At 40.1% G+C, this 16,480-nt stretch overlaps 2 protein-coding genes and 1 pseudogene across 4 annotated transcripts; 1 reads left to right on the top strand and 2 right to left on the bottom strand.

The window, feature by feature from the left end:
* The first annotated feature begins 566 nt into the window (after positions 1-566).
* Positions 567-9,768, top strand: pdp1 (pyruvate dehydrogenase phosphatase catalytic subunit 1). Of its 3 annotated transcripts, XM_044117912.1 has the most exons (10): positions 594-673; positions 2,071-2,189; positions 2,465-2,756; positions 2,846-3,013; positions 3,203-3,414; positions 4,711-4,792; positions 5,159-5,253; positions 5,361-5,529; positions 5,619-5,837; positions 7,739-9,768. In XM_044117912.1, exons 3-10 carry the CDS (start codon positions 2,514-2,516, stop codon positions 8,117-8,119), a joined length of 1,569 nt encoding a protein of 522 aa, XP_043973847.1. In that variant the 5' UTR covers positions 594-673; positions 2,071-2,189; positions 2,465-2,513; the 3' UTR covers positions 8,120-9,768. The 3 variants fall into 3 exon arrangements, with proteins under 3 accessions (XP_043973849.1, XP_043973847.1, XP_043973848.1); XM_044117914.1 differs by lacking the exon at positions 2,071-2,189 and having other exon boundaries at positions 567-673; XM_044117913.1 differs by lacking the exon at positions 2,071-2,189 and having other exon boundaries at positions 666-869.
* Positions 9,769-11,523: 1,755 nt separating this feature from the next.
* On the bottom strand, positions 11,524-15,602 carry LOC122831311. The gene is made up of 2 exons (XM_044117405.1): positions 14,277-15,602; positions 11,524-13,439 (listed from the first exon to the last, which is right to left on the bottom strand). Exons 1-2 carry the CDS (start codon positions 15,441-15,443, stop codon positions 12,819-12,821), a joined length of 1,788 nt encoding a protein of 595 aa, XP_043973340.1. The 5' UTR covers positions 15,444-15,602; the 3' UTR covers positions 11,524-12,818.
* LOC122831880 lies at positions 12,378-12,550 on the bottom strand (annotated as a pseudogene).
* Positions 15,603-16,480: the final 878 nt, after the last annotated feature.

Genomic DNA, 16,480 nt, shown 5'->3' on the forward strand with positions numbered 1-16,480 from the left:
TAGAAATAAATAACAAAATAACTTATATTAAACTATTTCCTTATCTTAAAGATATTTGCAATAATTTCAATTTTCTACTGTTTGCATGGTGATTTATTCATACATTTGTATTACTTGTACCTCTGTCAATCAAACCTATTAACTGAAACGTTTTACAATCACTTTGCATATTTGCGTGTGTAAAAAATTTATTTATCTTACAAACGTTATGTAAGACAAATATTTTTAATTAAGTGTTTTTGAAAGGGAGAGGTGACACATTTTAATAAATGTAGCAACTCCGATCATTCTGGGTTAATTTCTATTACAAATTTACACTATTTGATTTGGTTCCAGAATTCAGTTAGTCACTTCACTGAAAAAAAAACCTTTTTTTGTTATATTAAATTTAGGTTTTTCGTGAGCTATAAGCCATTATCATCCAACTTACAAACTTGATATATGTCACTGTCTAATACATCCATTTAACATGCCAGTATCGCTTCTTGGACTGGAATATTCAGCTTTCTATTGTTTTTGACGCGTTGCATACATGGGAGTTGACGTCACTGCGTAGATTAAGGCTCAACCAATCAGGTTTCAGCATGAGGTGTGGCGCTTTGGAGTAACACAAACCGAAGGGGTTGGGTTCGAGTCATGAACTTAAATACCTAATTCACATCTGTTGGATAGGGTAAGAGCACATTTTGTTCTGTTTTGTCCCCTTCTCCACAAACGGACTTTTATAAAGTATTCTTAAGTGTACCTGGAATGTCTATGTTATATACGTCTAGCAATTTCTATCGACGGCTTGTGGGTGTAACCCAGAGCTAGCTACATTAGTCTGAATCTGGATGCTTTACCTTCACTACTGACTTGAGTTTTAAACTGTAAGTCCATTTAAATATTTTTAATTCACTCCATGTCTCCGTATGCTACTGCTGTTGCTTATATCATGTTGGCTAACTGCGTTCCGTACCTGGTTCGTAATTAGCTTAGAAAAGCTAATTATGTCAACAAACAACTTTTAAAGCCCAGCGATGAGACGAGTCTTCTGGTCTGTTTGGGTCACAGTTTTTTTTATTTATTTATTATTATTTCTGGATGGTTAATAGGTATATTTGTTCACATCAGGGTCACTCTGTGAAAGACTGGTGTAGCAGAAACGACTAAAATCCTCCAGGTTTAAATAGAAATAACCAGTCGTAGGGAGACATGGGTGGCTTCAGAAGCTCCAGATATATTAAAATCTGTAAATTGGAGAAGGTTATTTGAAGAGTCACAGCCAGGACTCGGTTTCCTGGCCAGCAGCAGGCATAACTATCAGAGGAACAAATGCCAGTACTCAGTTATTTTTAACTGTCTGTGCACCAGTTCTGACCTATATTTGCAGAGGTCTGCAGAGCTGCTACTCAAACTATTACTGCTCCTCTATTGCAAATTTTGCATTTCATTCCAAAAAGACATATTGTAGTTTTCAATTATCGCACAAGACTTCCTCCTTCTATTGGTTACAGTTCCAAACTGCTATTTCTGTCATATAGCTTTTCCTTTTAATGCGATGACTAAGTTTCCTCCGGTTGTATAAAGCATCGAGTTCCACAGGTTGCCCCGCTGCTACCTGTGGAAAATAACTTTACAACACTGTTCACTACTTTAGGAAAAATACACATTTGACTGTTTTCTAAAATATTCCATTTGCTTAAAATGCAGACAGTCATGGTGGAGAACCAAAATGAGTGAAGCTTTCTTGTAAAGCTAACCATCTGTCTCTAACTATGAGTGCAGACTTACTTGGTTTCATACCTACCCTCTACTTAAGACTAAAGCACTCTTTATTATCCACCATAGGTGACAAAAATAGATAACTAAGCTATATTTTCATTCAAAATAAATAGATCAATCAGTTAAGTTTCACCAAAAACATCCTCTGACTGCATACGTAAAATCTCTTCGTCCTTTCCATTTGTCATATCACATGTAAGATTTTCCTCTAGATAGAATTGAACAGGGAAGTGCACATGCTTTAAGGAAATATTTTGAGATGTAGTAGCAGTAATTATTATCCCCATTACATTTTTTTCCACATAGGAGTGCCAGTGACCAGGAAAAAGAAAAGTAGTTAATCAACAACCTTTTCAAGCCATTAATCTGATTTGATCTGGCTGCAGCTTGGTTTGGATTTAACAGCTGATGTGAAGCAAAGATTGGTAAGGATATAATTAGTAGTGAACAAATTGGCTATTTTCCATTGCAGATCAGACCAAAAAGTAAACTATAAGTTGACATTGGACATGAAAATCCTCATCTCTAGATATAATAATTTGGTTTTAAGTGTGTTGGGGATTTTTGGCTTTCAGATTCAGAATGACTTACCTTATGAGAATAAGTCCACTTGTTTGCACAGTGTTTGCTTAATGGTGCGAACAGAGAACGCTCTGTTCACCATACGTACATCTGAGCTCTTAATGTGCTTCTTCTTCAGGTGTGTGCACATCGGTGGTGCTTTGATTACTGGTGCTGCATGGTCAGCTATGCCTGTTGCATCCCAACTACTCAGGGGTTTGCCCCGTGCCAAGGCCTTTGCCTCCAGTCTGTTACCATGCCAACACCACCAGTCCCACCTCGGTTCCCTGCCTGCCCTTAGAGGCCCGTCCCAAACATGGCAGACACACCTGTTAGGAAGGTCATATCAGACGTCCTCAGCGCTTCACAACTACATCCTGACGCCCCCACAGGTCAACTCCATCCTGAAAGCCAACGAGTACAGCTTCAAGGTCGGTGCGGATCATGCACAGAGTTCCTGATTCATCATTTGTTTGTTTAGATTCTCATCCTGTTGTTTGTTTTCATCATCCGGTTGCAGGTGCCAGAGTTTGACGGTAAAAATGTGTCATCCGTGATGGGTTTTGAAAGCAACCAGCTTCCGGCCAACGCTCCCATCGAGGACCGGCGGAGCGCGGCGACCTGCCTGCAGACACGAGGAATGCTCCTGGGCGTGTTTGATGGACACGCCGGCTGCGCTTGCGCTCAGGTGATCTGTTCACTCTATGGGGTTTTAATTCATTTCTTTGCTTTTTGAGGCATTGGTCAAACAGTAATATCAGACTTCATTAGGCTATTTTTAGGCATATAGAAAACATCTAGACACTTTCCAAGACATTTTTTTTTTTGTTATAAGCAGCAGTGTGTGTTATCATAATCTCATAATGTTTTTCTGCAGGCGCTGAGTGAGAGGCTGTTTTACTACATAGCGGTCTCACTGCTCCCCCATGACACTCTGTGTGAGCTGGAGGCTTCAGTGGAGGCCGGCCGAGCGCTTAGTCCCATCCTGCAGTGGCACAAACATCCCAATGACTACTTCACCCGGGAGGCTCAGAGCCTCTACTTCAACAGCCTGAGGACCTACTGGCAGGAGCTAATTGACCTAACCAGGTGAGAAACACACAGGTTAGCAATACTGCATTTAAGTTAAACTATTTCATCCTGGTAAGAACAGTATTTTAAATAAGACATGTCCACAAGAATAATTATATTTCCACATTTGATTATAATTCAAGCAGAAACATCAGTTCATTTAATTTGGGAGTATATTGGAAAGACTAATAAAAATCTTAGAAGTGTGGAATGGATTTGTATTTATACCCCCAGAGTCAATACTAAAGATAACAACCTTACACCCCATTCCTATCGGTGTTTGTCTGATCCAGATTTTAATGTCCTGAGTTTTTATTCTGCTGTTTGAATGAAGAGCATCTGTGAGCTTCAATTTTCAGGTGTTAATGAGTTTTGGGTTGATATGAGAAAATCATCACAGTACCTGGACAAAAATTTAACACATGAACTAAAACATCTTGTTGTTTTCCCTCAAAACATCTTTCCAATTAAGTTGAAGCTTTTCTACTCTGTAGTTGCATCTCATTATAGTAGAAAATCATCAAAAGTGTAATTTAGTTCACTAATTAATCAAGTTCTGTTTAATTTCTGTTTCAAATTTTCCATTGAAACCGAAATTTCAAACAGACCTGTTGGGGTTTACCCTCCTTATGGACGATGTCAAATCATCAGTAATATTATATGAGCCATAAAATAACATAAAAAATCCTGTTTTCTTTTTAATATTTAATGTTTTTGAAAAATTAAATCTGGGATCTTCATTCGCTGGAGGCCATAACCATCCAAATTAACAGATAAAAATCTGAAAAATATCCCTCTGCGTGCAAAGAGCAAATATAAAGTGAGTTTTACATTTTGAACTCAAGTAATGAAAAAATACTGGATGGGTTCGGTCTGTCGGTCTCTTGACAGTTTCTCTGATTAATACTTTCATTGCAGTTTAGGTGACTGCCGTCTCTTGGTAGGTTGTACAGTTTGCCATATTTTTCTTGAATGAGTTTTCAGATCTGCTTGCCAGGAAATGCCCTAAAAGACTTGCAGCTGCAGCCAAAGAACTGACTCAGAGGGGATTAATACAAATGCCCACCAACTTATAAAATAAGAATTGAAACCTATGTATTCCTCTTCAAAATACATTTAAATGTGTGGTTGTAATGTCAAATGCGTGTTAATTTATCATTTGGTCTTTCTAATCCGTGATTGTTGTCATAAATATTTCAAACTGGACTTTCTGGTCTCTTATTGTGACCTCAGTATCACTGTGTGATCTGGAGATTTTTGGTTGCCGTTCCTCTTTTTCAGACAATCTGTCTTTATATATCTTTCATCCTTTAGCCCTGGCGACGTTCCAGACACCCGAGAGGCCTTACTGAATGCCTTCAAGAGGCTGGACAACAACATTTCTCTGGAAGCTCAGGTGAGAACAGTTTGTGGTTTTGATACTAATCTTTCTTTTTTTAGGTAAAAAAAAACTTGGATGCGTTCCTCCTAGCAACAACATGAGCTGACCCATTTCCTGTTCTGCTGTTTAAGATGTCCATGAGCAGTCATGATAGAGTCGAGTTGCAGGTCATGCCATTTATCTGGACTGTTAAATCTGAGGAATGTTTCCATCAGTAAGAGCTCTTGAGGACATTCGTCAGTCCAGGCCCCCAATGTTAGGAATGAGAACATCCGGATTTAAACTTTCGTAGACCAGAAATGAGCTCAGATGTCACTTCATCTCCATGTGATATAAACTTGCTAAGGTGCTTACCATCTGTCTGTGATTTCTCTCTTACAGGTTGGAGACGCAAGTGCGTTTCTGCACTACTGGGTTCTGAGAGTGGCATTTTCTGGAGCTACAGCCTGCGTGGCGCACATCGATGGACCAGATCTGTATGGAGAATAAATGTCCAGCAGCACATTGTGACAAAAAGTTCCAGTTGTTGTTTTTTATTAAGCTAACATCTAAACTCCTGCCTCCCCCATTTTTGTCTTCAAAGCTATATAGCCAATGCCGGGGATGCCCGGGCCGTGTTGGGGGTGCAGGAGGAGGATGGTTCATTCAGTGCTCACACACTGTCCAACGACCACAGCGCCCAGAACGACAGCGAGGTCGCTCGGATACGAAGCGAGCATCCTCACTCTGAGAGGAAGACTGTTATTCGTCAGGTAGTGATTTTCACCAATCCGCCCGTGGTTAAAAAACTAAAAACAAGTCAGTCTGAACTTCTGCCTCTCTCCGTCTTCCTCTGCATCAGGACCGGCTGCTGGGCCTGCTCATGCCGTTCCGCGCCTTCGGGGACGTGAAGTTCAAGTGGAGCATCGAACTGCAGAAGCGCGTTCTGGAGTCTGGACCCGATCAGCTCCATGAGAATGAGCACACCAAGTTCATCCCTCCCAACTACCACACGCCGCCCTACCTGACCGCCGAGCCGGAGATCACGTACCACAGGCTGCGGCCACAGGACCGCTTCCTGGTGAGAGAGGAACGCCGACAGATGCTGTTCATTTCATTTATTCATGCAACAGCTTAGTACCTTCATGCATTCATTTATTCATCCAGTACTAAGTTGATTTAGTTCTTCAGTCATTCATTCATGTATTCTTTCATTCATTCTGTCGCATGAATGAAGAGTTCTTTAAATGTCTGAGAGAATTTCAGTTGTTGCCATAGCTAAAGTTTTAATAGTGTAATTTAATTCAGCTGAATAATAACATCTCACCGTGCAGGAAGGTAACATTCCTCTCCTAAATGATGATTATTTTATTTACACATCGGCCTGAAACAATTAATTATGATGATTCAATTATTGAAATACTCGTCAACTACTTTAGTAATCGAGTCATCGTTAATTGAAGTATGCAAACTCTAAAGAAGGTCATTTTCAGAAAGAACAACTCACTCAGAGCAGTAATTAAGCCAAAACTGTACAAAAATATAAACATTTTGCATTTAATATTAGAACCTGCTTTATCTGTGAATGAGTTCTACCCAGAACTCCTTAAATGCTAAAGCTTTAGCTTCAACTGGCTTAAATTCTGTTAAACCTTTTAGGCATCTTTAGCTTCTCATATATTTGAAGTATTTTTTAGCTGCAGCAGCAACTTTTGCTACAAATGATCAAGCATTCACCAAAGGAATGCAATGTTATTGCATTTTAGACAATTAAATGTTTATTTTCTTATTTGAAGTAATTGAATTATTTATTAGCCTTCTTTATGTATTTCTAATTTTTTTTTTTTTGAAAAGGCGTAAGTGGTTCAATGAAAAATCTGCAGACTGCGCCACTTTCTTCTATGCAATGAATCAATTAATAGCCACAAGTTGTCATAAAGTTCTTGTTTGTTTTCAAAGTGCAGCGATATTCTGCTTGGTCTTCCCTTTAAAATAATATCCAATTATCTGACTTTTCACTCCATCTTGTCAAACTACTGAATAAATCAGAAATGTTGGCACTGACTCAGAGATCCTTGACATTTAGTGCAATGAAAGAAAACCACGCCGGGATCTTTTGTCTCGTCTTTTAGATGGTAGATACTGCAGTGACTAATGGCGGCTTCCTCCTTCACCTCCCATGTCTGAGAGCTAATTAGTTCTCAGGTTTGATGAATAGTCTCTTTATTCTGATGTTTTTACTATTATTTTCATCAAATATGCCATGTCTGTCCTCCAAAATATGTTTGTAAATCTTTTTTTCCAGATTGAAAGGGTGGTCTTTTCGCTCTCCTTACATGAAAAGGTTGAGTGTAAATTTTAGAAAGCTCTTTGTAAGAGTCTGGCTTCATTAAAGTTTTGTGTGTTGCAGATTTTCTTTTAATTTAACTGATTTGTAAAGAACATTTCAAACTGTTTCTGTGAAAAGTATTTTTTCACTCTTAGGGTGAACTAGCCTAGTAAAAAGAGACCAGATCTTTGTTCTCTTTTCCTACAGAGAGTCTGGACTCTGAAGTTTTACATTTTACCCAGTCACTAATGGTTGCCCGTCATGCATGCAATGCATCATTTTGATGGGGCATTATACTGCTAAAGACGGTACTACAGAGAGAAGTGCTGAGCGGATGTTAATGTTAATTCAATATTTGAAAGCGTGGCCAACACAGACTGAACGGCTTTGTTTCCTTCCTCCGCTGCCGTTGCTAAAACCCCAGGTAGACTCCAAATCTAAAACGGCGCAGAAAATTTACGTTGTCGTTCACAATTTCTATTCTCTGATTGACCTGGTAGGAAAACTATGACAGAGAATCCAAGTGAATGGGAGAAAGCCCAGAGTGTAAGCAAGATTTGAATAGAGCAGGAACAAATGGAAGTTGAGAGATTAAAGTTTGTTCTTCACATAAGATCAAGATGTTTCTGAGCATCGCCCTCCTCTGTCTGCAGGTAATCGGCTCAGACGGCCTCTGGGAGACGCTCCACCGGCAGGAAGTGATCCGCATCGTCGGCGAGTATTTAACTGGGTTTCACCAGAGCCAGCCACTTAAAGTCGGAGGCTACAAAGTCACTCTGGGACAGATGCAGGGTCTGCTCGAGGAGCGGAAGGCCCGCATGTCCTCCGCATTCGAGGACCAGAACTCGGCGACGCACTTGATGCGGCACGCGGTGGGAAACAACGAGTTCGGCACGGTGGACCACGAGCGGCTGTCCAAGATGCTGTCGCTGCCTGAGGAGCTGGCTCGCATGTACCGTGATGACATCACCATCATCGTCACTCAGTTCAACCCTCACGTGATCGGCGCGCAGAGACAGGATGATGAGTCCTGAGCTGATTTCTCACTGACTAATTCAGCTGTGTGCCACAGATTTAAAAACCAAGCACACCACATGGACAAATCTATGTTCAGCTACTTGTAACTCTATTTATGGAATATTAATGCAGCAGCACAAACGTTTAGTTTCTTATGGTTTTAAACAGTCATCAGATTGGCTTAGCTTAGGTTTTTTTTGTGCTGCCAGTCTTGTTGAGCAGCTGTTGTCATGCACAGCAGTCACTGTTGATGATGTCCCACGCGTTCATTCTCAAATTTAAGCAAGAAGAGTTTAAAGAGCTTTGTGTCCACCGAAAAGCAAAGTGGTTCTGGTTAGCAGGCCCGACTCTAAACCAGGCATGAGATCCTCTGGGCAAACACTTCCATATTATCATGGTATTAATACACACATTTAATGTTTCACATGATTTATTACAGATGCACTTTTCCTATTAGATTCCAGTTTTCTTTGAGGTCTGAGCAGTTTAGCAACGGCAACTATTTTCACAGCTAAATTCTTGCAACTTTAACTATATTAATATTATCTTAAGTATTTATTTATGGTTTTGAACACTAGTTTTCTAGTGTTCTTTGGGCCAAATGGGACACATTTTTGCATTTCTTCTCTTTATAAAGTATAACAAGCTAAACTTAACTGGTTAATTAGTGGCTCTGGAAGACTTTCACAGCTTCCCAGTGGTAGTTTTAAAAATGGTGTCTTGAGCATGAATTATGCTTAGTAGCTTTCTTTCAGCCAGCTGACCAGCATGAACAACAACAGGTGGAGGAAGGGCAGCGCTCTGTTAAACTTGGACACTTCAGTACCTCCTGTGAATCACATTAAGAAAACTTTAAACCAGACGAAGGCTGTAAGTGTTGAACTTTTAAATCATTGGTTGATCTTGATGCTGCTAGCTGGTCCATGCTAGCTTGACTGTTTGAAAGCTGTTTTTTTCTCTGCTTCAGATCATTGTCACAATATGTGTTTGAAGGAAGTTGAATTATCTCTCTGGGTTTTGGATTTTTCAGTCCCGCAAGGAGGATGATTTGGATCCTTTGAGCTTTATGTTAAATCTGATAGGTCACAGGCTGAACATTACAACCTAAAAGTTGCACAAAAATAATTAGGTAGTCTTATATTTTAGGTCACAAATTATTTACATAATCTGAAAACAGTAAAGTGGATAATTACATTTGTTTTGGTTTGATCTCAAATCCGTAGCTGAAGCTTTTTTTGTCTTGCCTCCTGCTTCTTTGCTTGGTGTTGCACTAATGAAGGAGTTGTCATCTAAGAGTCCTTCAGCTGAAGTGACGGAGTGTGTTATGAAACTGTAAGCAGATGCAGTCGCTGAGCTTCTTTTCTAAACACAGAGGTCAAGAGTCTACATTATTTTTTTCCTGACAGGTCATTACCCGTTTGTTTTGCTCCTGGATTGGTTTATTCTTCCCTGTGGAGGTAAAGCAGAGCCTTTTTTCTTTTGCTCATGGATTACTGATGTGTACAAAAAGACTGTATAAGCTGGACGTGTTTTAAAATCAGGTTGTTTCAACATCAAATATTTATTCTCCCTCAGCAGTATGTTACACATCATCTCTGTTGTATGTATAAATTGTAATTTATGGGGGTTTGAGTTTTGTATGTGAGAATAAAATGCCAAACAAACAGCTTCCTGTGAAGTTGTATTTATTTATTTTCTTTTGCGTGGCAGGACATCCAGCCAACTAAACCTCTGAAAGTCATTGCATTTCAGGATAAACATCGTTTATAAGATTGCTGCTCATAAACTACGACTTTCTGGGATTATTTAGAGAGATGCTGTCTTATTTTTACCACACGATGGCGCTGCAGCACCAAAACAGCAGAAAACTCAATTTTTTAGAAATAAAACTCAGATTTAGTCAGTTTCATACAAAGTGGAACAGTTTCTAAATATTTTTGACTTTATGAGCCAGGATAAATGGCAACAATTCAGATTGTCGTATAATGTGAAATATTTAGTACTATTTTACCATACGGTAATTGATACGACTGGCAAAAATTATTCAAAAACTGCTCCGATAGTCTGTAAATAAAGGAGGGCCTTAATCCTGTAAACCTTAAAACTTTTTTGTAAACTTCAAAAAATTGAAAATTAGCAACTATTTTATTAGAAACTATGCAAGGAAAACTTGCCAATTTATCTTAAAAATTACAGTAATATAATTTAATTAGTTTATTTGGTAGGGACAGACATACAGCGACAGACAAACTAAGAAAAAAACAGCAGACCCATGTTTACGTCATAGTGTAATAGCAAAAGCTAATTCGCAGCACTTGTCCCTAGTAACAAACAGGAACATTTTCTCTGTAAAAACTGTTTAATATTCATCTAAATAAAAATCTAAATATTTGATTGTGCCATGCTTTGTTACTTACAGTATTGACTGAAGATATTTATCCCTCCTCAATAATTCACTTCTCATTCTTTGGGATAAAGCTGATGGTCTGAAGTGCCTGAAATAATATTACAGATTACATAAAAATCTAATTATTCAGACTGTTTCAATATTTTTGCTCTTTTTCACTACTTTTAGTTTGATATTAGAAGCTTTTTTTAAAATCTTGCTTCCTTCCATGTTGAAAAAAATTATATGTATTTAAAATAAGATTGACTCGATAACATCTACCAACAATTGCTTTAAGTATAACTCGGTGCCTCTCATCAACGTCACACAAGTTTTCTATTCTTCCCATTATTGTTAGTCATCATTGCATTGACATGCATAATACAGAGTTGCTGTATTTAGATGACGTTTAGTTTGGATTACTGGAAATAAACAACTCCACATCGTCATTTTTCAGCCCCCAGCTCTGCAGACACTCTGACGTTACACCGGGGATGTTTGGTGAAAAAACGTCCTGATTGACGCTCTTGTATACGCGCTTCTACGTCTTTAGAAATAAGATGTGGGCTCTGTAGTAAAAAGAATAAACCATCACATGTAATTAAATGACTCACCTAAGAGCAGAGTTAAAATCAGACTTGTCCAATTCATCACTAGGCTGAGCCACAACTTCTACTGAATTGACTTGAAGGTTAAAGCTGCATTAATGTTGAAATAAAGTTTTAAAGTGACATGTCTCAGTTTTATAAACGCATGTAACGAAGAGCATAAAAGAACCTCAAACATTTACTTGAAACAAATTAGTATTTAATTGTAGCATCTTATTCTTATACTCACCAGCTTTTTTATTTGAGTCAGTTTAGGGGTGGGCGATATGAATCTAAAGTTTTATCAGGATAATTTGCATTGTGATAACGATAAAAGTGACGATAAAAATTATTTATTAAATCAAAATTCTTCTCATGAAAAGATATTTATCACTATAAATGATAAACAATACGATAAATTTCCACCCCTGGATCAAACACATACATTAGCTAAGGGTCAGAAAACTGAAATGATTGCTATGCTAACGGTTGTGATGTTAACAACTATCAGTAACACAAGACGATGGCATCTTACTATCTGGTTTATACATTTTCCCACATTAAACACATATAGTGTTTGCTGCACTTAAGCATTTCATATTGATAAACTAATGTTAGCATGAAGCAAAAAGTCGTTTTCAAATGATGATTTGGCTCTACGTAAATAACCCAAAAAAACTGGTTGCCCCAACTTTTGATCCAATGTGTCTTTTATTTTCTTGTGGATGAATTTTGGACCACTCAGAATTGTGTTAATTCAACTACCAGGTGGAGTTTTTAAGCTAAACGGACTCAAAAAAGTGGGAACGTGAATTTTCTGCAATGCTTTGTAACGCAGTCCTGTCAAATAGACCTAAAGATTCTAGAAGTTACGGCAAAATACTCTGGATTACGAAGGAGCAAAGTAGCCCCAAACCATCACACTACCACTCCAATGTTTTACTGTCTGTATAAAGTTACTTCCCTGAAATGCTGTTATTTTACATCAGGTGTAGCTGACATTGCAACTTCCAGCAAACAACAAAGATCCACTTTGGTCCCTACCGGTCTACTGAATATTTTTTTCAAACATCATCAGAATGAATCTGAGCAAATAAGAGGACCCTGTTCAGAATCTGTGCCATATCTGTCCAGTTATTGTTGCTGAGAATGAACAGATACATTATCAGAAGACAATGAAGGGATGAACATTTTCTCCATGTTTTGTTTATATATTTTTGAAAAGATATCAGCTTTAACAAGTAACTGGAAATCAATAATGCTTCATTTACTAATGTCATCGGTTTTCATTAAACAATATAAGAAAGGTGCACCATACCTGGATATACTGCAATACCAGGATGATGCGCGGAGAGTACAGAGCAAGCCCTTCCTACGTCTCCTTGTTCCAAAAATCAATTTAATATAAGGTCCCCGAAAAGGAGACTATCAGATATTAAACTGATAAGAACAGAATTTTTCTTTCGAAAAATTTTTATTGTTACTTCAAACAATTTAAATACACGACATTTTTACTGTTATACAGAAATTTTTTCTTTCGTTTTCGTTTAAGAAAGATTAAAACACCATTTCCATTTCAAACTAAAAGGAGCTTAAAACAGGGATAAAAAACACAAAGGCTCTAGGTGTTAAAAGTTGTACAGGACCGGGGTTCCCCTTACAAAGTTCAGAGCCATCCCGTTCTTCCAAAACAGCGCTGGGGCCCAGAGGGGAAGCCTGCCCTGAAGCTCCTTCCCTCCTGCCTCACCCGGAGGGCCAGGCCGCCGCTGCTTGGACCTCTGTTCGTGGTGCGCCGGCTCCTACGTCCACAGAGGCGCAGGCGATTCTTCTTGGTGGCTGTGTCCTTGGCGCGCCACCTGCAGCCCTCGATGTTGTTCTTTTTGCTGCTGCCATCCGGATCACAGCCACCGGGGGGATCTGCCTGCGCCTGCTCACCAGCAAGTTTCTGGAGGTCCAGGTGGCGTCTTTGATGGTGGCAAGGGTGAGCCACATCTCCTCAAAGTCTTTTTTGTTCTTTTTCTGGTGGCTCACCCCGTACAGCACTAATTGTACGTTTAGGACCTCCCTTGCTGGCAAGTGTGGGAATTGCAAGGAGCCGGCCTTCGCCCACAGGTCCACAGCAGCGCTGCACTCCCACAGCAGGTGCCTCACCGACTCCGGCGCGCCACAACCGGGTCGGGGGCAGATGGACGACGCAGACATGCCGCGGGAGTGCATTACGGCTCTGACCGGCAGGATCCCATGAGCCACCATCCAGGATAGGTCCTGGAGTCTGTTCGAAAGGACGGGATGGCTCGCGTTGCGCCAAACAGTGATGTCATCTCCATACCGGAGGCTGCGCACTGTGGTTACTGATTCCCGGTCCTGCACAACAGAGATAATAAAACGAGACTTGGTTAAAATCCTGCTCTCCTCTCCTTCAAGTTTAAAATGTTTTAAAAATTTCTGTATAAAAATATATGCCGGAGGAAGGTTAAAAGCTACTGGAGTTCTAAAATCGCTTTTAATCAATTTCAACCTTCTAAGATAGGATCCAAACCAAAATTTGCTCATATCATTTGTTTTTTTATTTTTTGAAATGTCTAAAATGTCTGTGGGGCTGCAGTTCCTCTAAAAAATCGTACCTGTCATGTTTATCGTTAAAACCATAAATATTTAAGAGGTTAAAATCCTGTCCGTTAAAAGTCAAATTTGCTAAAAGTGCTCTTCCCTCTTTCACCACGGTGCTCCCCTTCACCGAGATGTGCGGATTATTAATTAAAATGGCCACGCCGTCATTTTTATTTTCATTTGAGCCGCTCCATATGGAGGGGCGTGGCCACAAATCCTGCCACTGGGCGTAGTTCTTTAAAAACGGAAGTGCACATTCTTGTAATAAAAACAAATCCGACTGTACGGAACTTAAAAAGGATAAAACACTCTGAGCTCTAACTCGCGACTTCACACTTCTAACATTTATGGTTGAGAAGGTGAGAGTCATGAGTATTATGGTTAAGAACAAGTACGACATTTAAAAGGATTAAGACCAGATAAGACTCAAAATTAAAACCATGATAAAAAACGGGCGGTTATTTAGACAAAGCGGGTTCAGAGACTGTCCTGTGAATAAAGCTCCTCCTCCCCACCGAGTGACGTGGGTTGGGTTGGGGCTCTATTCCCCCTTCGGACTCTAGGTATGGGTCGTTTTTCTAACGCCATTACCTTATTTGGGTCCTCCGGGGTTGATTGTTGAACAAAATGTAACGAGGTCTCACTTGGTGAGCCCGCGAGGAAAATCCGGGATTCCTCCCCGAAGGAACCGAAGAGTTCCTCCAGTCTTCCTCGCTTCTCCGCCGTGGTAGTGACCTCGGAGGAGGACTCAGGTGCCGGCCTCTTTGACAGCTGGGCGTCGGGGAGGGGGGCATCATCGCTGCTGTCTGTCTGTTCCTCCTCAGAGGAGTCAGGGCTAGCTCCGCCTTCGGTCTGCATCTCCCCCCCCTCACTGGATGTTTCGGTTTGGGGGGGTGCTTCCTTCCCCTCCCCGCTTCCCGCCTCCTCCTCCTCCTCTCCTCCAATCAGAGGATTTGGCAGGAGATTTGAATTTTCTGGCCCAGCTGCGTCCACTTGCTCATTTGCCATATCCGTTACCGGTTCCTTTCTTATTTTTAATTTGTTGGCAAAAGACTTTGGACAGTCTCTGAACAAATGATCTTGTCCGCCACACAAATTACATTTTCGCCCGTTCGTACATTCATCAAAAGTGTGTCCCACTTCTCTACATTTTCCACAGAAAATCTTATCACAAGTTTCGGCCAGATGACCGTGCTCGCCGCATTTCCGACACAGTTTGGGTTGGCCTTGATAGTGAATATAGCCTCTGTTCTCCCCCAGGACTATCATGGATGGGAGATGTTTCAGGCCCTGGAAGCCTTGGGGGTCCTCCCATTGTTTGATGGGGACCCGCCAAGCGCAGTTCCAGATGCCGTCCACATCCCGCACCTTCATAGCCTGGCCTCTCACAGTGCAGTATCTACCCAGCCACATACAGATGTCTTGGGCACTGACAGTCTCATTGAACATCCTGACAATCACCGTTTTCAGGGAGTTGTCAGTCAGTTTCTCAACGTCAAAAGCCGAAAACTGGGTCTTAGCATTCTCAAACCGTGTCCAGAAATCTTTTAACAGTGCGGCAGAGCAAAAACTTACGTCATATCCTTTATTGAAAGGCAGGGAGAGGATACAATTCAGGTCATCCGGCCGAAATTTCAAAGTCTGCTGAATCAATTTCCTTGAAAAATCCAGTCTTGTCAAACCATTTTCTTTTCCTTTTTCCGTAAATAAAAAGCGCACACTGTGGTGCCTCCGCATGCCGGCATGGCTAGCCGCCATGGTGGAGGCACCACCAGTTAAAGGCTAAAACCTTTACTAAAACCAATAAATAATTAAAACCAAACACAGAAATAAATACAATAAAAGGGAGAGATATTTTCCACTATTTAGTGGTCAATATCTCCACCAGGGACAAGTTTAATGAACCTCAAAACACAGTGGTAACAGTCAAGTCACACAGACTACCGCTATCACCACCCAATGGAGGCGACCGCTGTCTTAGCCAAAAGGCCGAGAAGCGATGCCACAAAACTGGGGAGGAAACCGGGTCTTGCTGGCCGGTCTCAGTTTGACTCACGGTTCACACATTTTAACATTATTTTAAAGCTACAACAGAAACAGAGACGGTGGTAAATGTATTTTATGGCGCTTCAATATTGGTATGTTGCGGGAAATTAAAGTAAATCAGTCACTAAAGAATAAAATATTGAATCAGTGTGTGGTTTACATAACCACATACGCTGTCGACCAATAGGAAGCGGAGAAGCGAAAACGACTCCCAATGACATTTTCCACATAAAACTATTATCTTCGTGGCTAAAATATTTTTGATAAGATGTAGTTAGTTATGGTAGTTATAGTTAGAAAAACATGCCAACTTGTGCTTCTTCAGGACACCAGTTGCACAAAGAAGTGTGATTTGTATTACTAAGCAGCACACAGTAAATGCATTTAATGATATTTTCAAAATTATCCATATTTATTTATACCTTAATTGAACAAACAGTGTTCAATGAACGTAACAAAAATAATAAACCTAACAAAAAGGACCGTTTTGAGGTTTTATTTGGTTGTCCCCAAGGGACATCGATAAATCAAATTTTTATTGTGACGAGATATTTATCATGATAAATGATAACTGATACAATAAATGCCCACCCCTAAGTAGGTTTATTAGTTCTGACATATTGGTACTGACACTGCCATGTTGCTGACAGGACAGCATCGGTTTTCTGATGTAGTGCTTTGTTTGGAGCATACAGAGAAAATCAGTCGCTGGAAAGCTTTATATTTGCTCCAGTTAAAGTCCCAGGAGA

The sequence above is a fragment of the Gambusia affinis genome, linkage group LG05 (genome assembly GCF_019740435.1).
Source record: "Gambusia affinis linkage group LG05, SWU_Gaff_1.0, whole genome shotgun sequence".
In the NCBI taxonomy this organism is placed as follows: domain Eukaryota; kingdom Metazoa; phylum Chordata; class Actinopteri; order Cyprinodontiformes; family Poeciliidae; genus Gambusia; species Gambusia affinis.

Coding starts and splice junctions, on each gene's coding strand:
- LOC122831311 (XM_044117405.1), bottom strand. CDS start 15,443: ATGGCGGCTAGCCATGCCGGCATGCGGAGGCACCACAGTGTGCGCTTT. Junction 13,440..14,276: donor CCCCGGAGGACCCAAATAAG/GTAATGGCGTTA, acceptor TCTGTTGTGCAG/GACCGGGAATCAGTAACCAC.
- pdp1 (XM_044117914.1), top strand. CDS start 2,514: ATGCCTGTTGCATCCCAACTACTCAGGGGTTTGCCCCGTGCCAAGGCC. Junction 4,793..5,158: donor ACATTTCTCTGGAAGCTCAG/GTGAGAACAGTT, acceptor TCTCTCTTACAG/GTTGGAGACGCAAGTGCGTT. Junction 5,838..7,738: donor GGCCACAGGACCGCTTCCTG/GTGAGAGAGGAA, acceptor CTCTGTCTGCAG/GTAATCGGCTCAGACGGCCT.